This window comes from Mus pahari, unplaced genomic scaffold (genome assembly GCF_900095145.1).
Source record: "Mus pahari unplaced genomic scaffold, PAHARI_EIJ_v1.1 scaffold_13535_1, whole genome shotgun sequence".
Lineage (NCBI taxonomy): Eukaryota > Metazoa > Chordata > Mammalia > Rodentia > Muridae > Mus > Mus pahari.
In genome coordinates, this window is record NW_018392723.1 from 1474 (window position 1) to 8917 (window position 7444).

Below are 7444 nucleotides of genomic sequence, written 5' to 3' on the forward strand. Positions count from 1 at the left end.
TTCTTTCTTTCTTTCTTTCTTTCTTTCTTTCTTTCTTTCTTTCTCTTCCTTTCCTTCTTTCATTTCCCTTTTTCTTTTTTCTTTTTGAGTGAGGAGCCCACTACAGAGGTGGCCTGGAACTGGATGCAGAGACCAGGCTGGACTAAAACAGACACAGACCCCTGTGTTCCACCATTGCTGGTATTAAAGATGTGTGCTGTGTCACTCAGGATCCAGAGTTTGAGACAGGGTTCACATAGCTCAGGCTGACCTTGAACTCACTATGTAGCTAAGGATGGCTTGAGTTCCTGATCGTCCTGCCTCTACCTTCTGAGAAGTTGTGTTTATGTTTACCGTTGCGGGTAAGGTTAGTGTTGTTAGGGTTAGAGTTAGTGTTAGGTTAGGGTGAGGGTTATGGTTAGTTTTAGGGTTAGGGTGATGGTTGGTGTTAGGATTTATTTTAAGGTTAGCGTTAGGGGTAGAGATCTTTGGATTCAGGTTAAGATTATGGTTAGGGTCATTAGGGTTTGGGTTATTGATATGATTAGTGTACACAGTCAAGGTCATGTTTTTATGAGAACAATCATCTCTGGCTTCTTTATTAATTCCTATTGTTAATACAGTTGGGTGTGACTTTGATGCCCTGTGAGGTGACACAATGCACAGCCCATCCAGGTTTCCTCAGCTTCCTCTAAGGCTCTCTGATCTGCTCCTGGTCATTGCCCTCCCCTGTCATCCCCTTTGGGAGGCTTAGGGTGGGCACTCAGGAGGAGATAAGGTTTGTTTACCTCCAGGCACCTGGAGTTCAAGGTCCCTTGCAGGTTCCTGCTGAGTCTGTGATCTTGGGTGCTGGGGTTGGGCTGGGCAGCACACAGGGCAGGGATTGTGGTAGAAACTCCATGTTTCAGGAAGGCATACCTTCCCCTCACCTTAGTAGTTTCTGGAGCTGGACCTAGGCTCAGGACACCATCTCTGCTTGGAGATGTGACAGGAGTTGATATAACTCTGTTGTGTGCAGACATGAGCTGCTCCTGATGCTTAAAACAGATTTAATAAAGTTTTGCTGTCTTTTTTTGTATCTTCTTTTAACATTCCATAAAGTGTAGGTCTGAGAAGTCCCCTCATTGGACAGGGTGGGTAGTGGTGGGAGTAGGGGTGTGGTTGGGTTGGTGAGGTGAACCTTCACCTCTTCCTGACAGAACATCACATTCAGAAGGAACAAAAGCCCCATTCACATTACTGTAGCTTTCAGTTTCCATGGCTGAACCTCTAATTGCTCTGTTGGTTCAAAGGGCACTGCCTGAATAGGCAGGGACTCTATTCTTGTTCCTGCCATCTCCACTGCTGCTGTCTCTGTTGTCCTCATGGTGGACACTGTTCCTGTACTGTCTCCACAGCTGCTGTCTGTGTCGTCTTCATCATCTCTGGAGAGGCTGTGACAACTTGAGTCAGGCTGTACTTCTTGTCTGCTGCCCTAGAAACCATGATCATGGACCTAAGGCAACCGAAGGCTGTCACTGAGGAGAACAGAGCTTAAAGCTGTGAGAGCTCCTTGGAGAGGAATGAGGTGTGAGAGGAGGATCTGGGGTCTGCTGGGTCCCCTTGGCCCTGAGCTGCTCCTGATGAAGTCACAGCCTTTCAAAGCTGGGGACAAAGAGAAGCAGGTAGGTGGGCACTGAAGACAGCTGGACCCTCAGAGGAAGCGGAGAGGAGATTATGCTGAGTGAGGTTCAGCAGGTCACCTCCCTGATGTCTGAGCCTGGAGGCAGCTCAGAGCTCCCTGTGTATGTCCTTCTCAGGCCTTTGGCTCCCTCCCATCTCCTCTACTTCCACACAGTAGGTTGTTGGGGAAGAGAAGTGTTTTCTCCTTCTCTCTCCCCCCTCACTCTCTCTGGCCTGCTAGCTCAGGCCTGCCCTGAGCCCTCCCTTGCCCAACACCCAGCTGCCCCAGTCACTCTGCCTGCTCTAACCTGCTGGGACTCTCTCCTGTTCTTTTCTCTTCTGTGTATACTCAGCTTGGTCATCATCAACAGAAACTATGAGGATAAACCTGTGCCATGGGACATGTGTATGTGGCACCTGCTGAGTCTGGGTATAATATCCTGGAACTATGGCTGGGCTTGTCTGGGACAGAAACATAGACATTCTCCAAAACCAAAACCCAGGACAATACATTTGTGATGGGCCTGTCAGCCTTCTTGGAGACCTGTGTGTTTCTGAAGATGCCCGTAAGGGGCTGGTCACCATTGTGGAGCCATGTAATACAGGGTCCAGGCTATTCCCGAGGGAGAGGCATAGGCTTCATGTCTTGGTGTCACAGGCAGTTTGTGGATAAGGGGGAGTTGGAGTCATGGTGCCTACACTGGGTTCTCCTCAAGGCTCTGAGAAAGGAAGGATCTATAATTCTGGGTGAGCTTGGCTGCCCCTGAGGTGGGGCTGAGGTGGGAGAAAAGGCATAGCTTCTCCCAAATGACTTGTGTGTCCCCAGCTGCCTAGTCTGCTCAGGGTTGAGAGCAGACCAGGCCGGGCTGTTTGTCATTGTTGGGTTGTGTGGATCCTTCACCCTGCGAGCATGGATGTGTTTTGTTCCTGCACACTGATCTCCTGCCCTGAGCAATGCTGTCTCTGATGAGGTTTCAACATCTGGGTGCATCTGGCCTCTTACCTCCTGCCTCAGGTTTTCATCTGCCTCTCCTGTTTTTCTCTTCAGCTCTGCCGGACATGGAAAATCACCACAAGCCCTCTGTACTCTACCATGTGTCCTGTCTGTTTGTCCTTACACAGCTGCTTAGCTGGGTGACCACACGTGAGTCTGTCCTGGTCTGTCTTCCTTTGTCTCCCTACAGTGGGTGGAGCTACCAGGAGCTCTGTAAGTCACATATGCAGGAGACTCACTTAAACCTGGCATCTGTCCATTTACAGTGAGTTAGTAATGAAAATCTCAGGTGGGCATGTGCGTATCAGCCTCTGAGAGGCTGCCACTGGAACATCGTGAGTCCTTGGCCAGCCTGAGCTCCATAGCCAGACCATACCTGGGGAGCATAGCTGGGATAGCCTTGGACTGGCTGTGTGCCTGGGGTGTGAGGAGCTGCAGAGGCCAGTGCTGGCTGCAGCAGAGTGACTCAGGGAGTGAGGCAGGAGCTGTTGTGGGGAGGACTGAGTTGGGAGCAGCCCTGGCGGCCTGGTGGTCCCTGGTGGGAAAAGCAGAGTCAGGACTGAGCCTTGAGCAGAGCAGGGACAGGCTTTGACTCCATGTTAGGGTCACAGAGGTGTGGCTGGGAGTCAGCAGACAGGTGTCCTGGTCTGTCCAGTGGCAGCAGTGTGCTAGACACAAATGGAGCAGTGCTGAGTGACAAGGAGCTCTTGGGGCCACAGTGCCTGTGTCAAAGTCCTCCAGTTTAGAGGACCAAGGGTTTCCAGAGTGAGCAGACATTCTTCTTTATCAAGAAGTGATCCGGGCACCTGGAATCAGGTGGCTTTTTCAGAGAAGTATCCTTTGGCTGTGCATACTTTATTTCATGTATATGGGCATTTTCTCCGAATGTATGTTTATTTAACAAACAATTGTATTCTTGATGCACACAGAACCTAGAAGGGAGTTACAGGGAGTCATGATCCATCCTGTGGGTGCTGGAATTGAACCTGCATCCTCTAGAGGAATCTCCTGTAACTTAATTGCTCAGCCATCTCTTCAGCTTCAGCTCTCTGTTTTAATGTTCACATTACTCAGTGGATGAAGAAATTGGCTGATAACAGGATTTAAGGTTGGGTGTTGGAACTTCCCTAGGTCTTGTACGAGACCAGTCAGTTATACCTCTATCTCCCATGGTGTGGCCATAAAAACCAATTGTGTGAGCATCTGTAGTGATCTTTATAGATTTATGATCTTGAACACACCCAAACATACTGAGGCTGGAGCTCTCAGCATTGATTCAGTTCCTTGAAATTAATCTGATAACCAGGTACATGCAAGCTGGAAGAAGAAAACACAAAGGATTCTGCCATGGAAGGGTCTAGAACAAGAAACAAAGGCAGAATATTTTTTTCTTTTTAAAAAAAGAAACAAACATCATTTATGGGGTTCACTGCTATGTCCAAAGGTAACTTGAACATTAGTGCACTAGTTAGTCATGAATACCTAATGCACGGTGCATAGAGCAACCCCACATATCCCTTGCTTTCTGCTGGGATGATTTTCCCCTTCGGAGTGTGTTCTCTGCATCCTCCTGTGTCTCTCCAGCCTCTCACTGCTACATCTGTGCCCACAGAGGAGTTCCTGGTCTTTGGTCCCTCAGACCCCATTGTGGCTGAGCTGGGTGGGGAAGCCATCCTTCCCTGTTCCGTGTTTCCAGCCATGAATGTGGAGAACATGGAGGAGCTGAGGTGGTTCCGCAGCAGATTCTCAGAAGTCGTACTTGTCTATCGGGACCAAGAGGAGCAGAAAAGAGAGCAGATGCCTGGGTATTCACAGCGCACCTTGCTGGTGAAGGACCAGTTCCATCAAGGCACAGCTGCTGTGAGGATCCAGAATGTCCAGATATCAGATAGTGGGATGTACATCTGCCACTTCAAACAGGGAGTGTTCTATGAAGAGGCCATCTTGGAACTGAAGGTGGCAGGTTGGTTAATTGATCCTTGTTCTAAAAACCTTGGGTGACCTGTGTGTGGGAGGAAACTGAGGGTTCATGTCACTCAGCCTCTTATTTTCTTTTATGTTTTGGGAGAAGTTCTCATGTTTGCCAGACTGTCCTTGCGCTGCTGTGCAGTGCTGGGCTCACAGGGTGCTCTTGTCTCTCGTTTTTATCTCTACTTACTTATAGTTTCCCATTTTGAGATGAGAAATGGGTAGTGAATTCCTACATAGATAATTCAACCCAAATTCTATAAGTTTATCCCCTAAAATGTGCTGTGTCTAGGTCTGTGAGTTGGGGATTCTGTCAGTGTTATGAAAATACCAGCTGTTGGAATGTATAATTTAGAGGGGTTGGAAGGCAAATCACTGAGTGGTAGTGAGCAGTCAGTGAGAAATGACAGTCAACGCTGAAAAGGTAAATGATGGAGGGGAGGAAGGAAGGAAGGATGCTCAAGGTCTGTCTTCCCTGAGAGGACAGCTGGGTGTGGGCCTGCCAGGAGGGTCACAGGTGTGCGGATAATGGGCAGATGGAGTGCTGGTTCCCACCTCAGGGCTCCTGTGTTCAACTTCCTTCAGGTTCCTCAGGATCTTGTGGTTGATAAAGGAGTGGTCTGTTCCCCACAATGTGCTTTCCTATCTTTCCTGTCACTAATAGGGGCTCATCCTAGTCCTAATCCAGGAGTGCTTTTCCCCTTGAATTCCCATCTGTCCTGTGAAAGATTCCCATGAGTCACATAGTTGTTCCTGGGGTCCCTCAACCTAAAGTGGCCTCTAGGGTGTTCACATGTGTTCTCCTGCAGCAATGGACTCAGTTCCTGAAGTGTACATCAAAGGTCCGGAAGATGGAGGAGTGTGTGTTATGTGCATGACCTCAGGGTGGTACCCGGAGCCTCAGGTACATTGGAGAGACTCCAGAGGAGAGAATCTCACAGCATCCTCGGAGATCCACCTTAAAGATGCTCAAGGACTGTTCAGCACAGAGACGTCACTGGTGGTGAGAGACAGCTCTGTGAGGAATGTGACCTGCTCCACCTTCAATCCTGTCTTGGGCCAGGAGAAAGCCATGACCATGTTCCTCCCAGGTGAGAGCTGTCCCTCACTCCTTCAGAGCTTGGGTTGTGATGATCTTCATGGATCATCATGTACTGGGCTGTTTCTCCTCAGATTCATCCATTACTGTTTCTCTGCCTGGGCCACAGAGCCCTTCTTCCCCAAGGCCTCTCCCTGGAAACCAGTTTTTCTTGTGACCCTGACCATGATGGGACTACTAGTCGTTGGGGCAAGCTATCTTCTCAGAAGGGAACGTTCTGCAAGGCTGATCATGCAGGAGATGTTGGGGAATCTTCAGTGTGTGAAGGATAAGAAGACAAAGGAGTATTTGCAGATGACTGCTGGTAAGTCACCATAGCAGTGAAGGACAGGGTCAGAGTCCCCAGGAGGGCCAGTGTTCTGGGGTCAGAGTAGGTGGAAAACAAAATCCAGAGAGGACGCCTGGGGTCCTTTGGGTCAGGTGGCCTGAAGTTCAGAGTCTCAGGAACCCAAACTGTGTTTCCTGTCTTCCTCTCAAGTGTACAGACTCCCTCTCCTCCCTGTTTTTCAGGTGAACTCTGGAAGGAGCTTGGTGACCTGCCTTTCCTCCTGAGCCCTCTGATCCCCCAGGAGCCCAGTAGCTCTCTTGACTCCTGTGTGTTGCTTTTCAGATCGAAGGAAAGCAGCTTACATGGCAGGTGAGTGTCACATGGTTCTACATGTGTCCTTTCCTTGATTCTAGGCAGGGTGGGTACCCTTTGGGGGACAGAAGTGGAATTTTCTGGAAGGTGAAAGCCTGGTGTTTAAGCTCCTTCTGATCTATTCCCATTGCTTGAAAATGTGTGACCCTTGGGTTTGTCCTGTGCCCTGGGTCATAATCCCACCGCTTCCTGATACTTTTATTGCTCCCTTAGGGTCCAGTAGCTCTGACCTCTGTCTGCACCTGGGATCAGACTGCAGTGTTAACATTTCTGTAAGGAAAGTGTTTTAGTTAGGTTTTCTTTTTTCTTTTTCCACCCCAACACCACCCTCACTGTATTCCCTTAATTAGGTTTCTATTGCTGTAAGAAACTAATGTAATTTTGGGAGGGAATGGTTTATTTGTTGTACACATTTTCAAATCAGAATTTGTTAATGGGGAAAACATGAGCAGAAACTCAAGGCAGGGACCTAGAGCAGGGACCTGGATCAAGAACTGAAGCAGGGACCAGAGAGGAAGGCTGCTTCCTCGTTTGCTCCCAATGGCTTTCTCAACTGTCCTGCTGGCTGACTCCAGGACCTCATGTCTAGGGGTGGTACCACCCAAGGTGGTCAGGCCCCTTCTACATCAACCAATCAAGAAAACTGTGCTTTCTTGCCCACAGCCATTCTATTGGAGCCATTTTCTCATTTGAAGCTCCCTCCTGTCACATGACTTTAGCTTTTGAAAACTGACCACACCTATCCAGCAAAAGAGGTCACAGACGCAGGAGCATGACCTGCACCCATTCCCCAGTCATCTCCCAGGGTCTGCTCCCTTAGCACTGAAGGCGTTGACCAAGTGAGGGGTAGAAACTTGGGTTGCCTCCCTCATGGGAAGGAGATGGGAATGTTCCTGCTCCCGGTATAGGTGTCCCTGGCTTTGGAGTTGTTTCACCTGAGGAACACTGGGTGCGTCTCTCACGAAGTCACTTCATATCCACACTTATTATACACATTCTATTGTTCAGCACACCTCCAAATACACCTTAAAAAAAGAGATGGTGTTTTGTTTGTTAATAGTGAAGCTGAATAATTATAGAATACTGTGTGATTACTACCCCT

At 48.9% G+C, this 7444-nt stretch overlaps 1 protein-coding gene across 1 annotated transcript in view; it reads left to right on the top strand.

The window, feature by feature from the left end:
* The first annotated feature begins 1277 nt into the window (after positions 1-1277).
* LOC110315155 (butyrophilin-like protein 1) overlaps positions 1278-7444 on the top strand; it is a 10009-nt gene continuing 3842 nt past the window's right edge. Inside the window, exons 1-6 of the mRNA XM_021189285.1 lie at positions 1278-1643; positions 2690-2785; positions 4248-4598; positions 5413-5694; positions 5812-6006; positions 6313-6339. Coding sequence (XP_021044944.1) covers positions 2701-2785; positions 4248-4598; positions 5413-5694; positions 5812-6006; positions 6313-6339 — 940 coding nt within the window. The 5' untranslated portion in view covers positions 1278-1643; positions 2690-2700. The remainder of the gene's footprint in view (positions 1644-2689; positions 2786-4247; positions 4599-5412; positions 5695-5811; positions 6007-6312; positions 6340-7444) is intronic.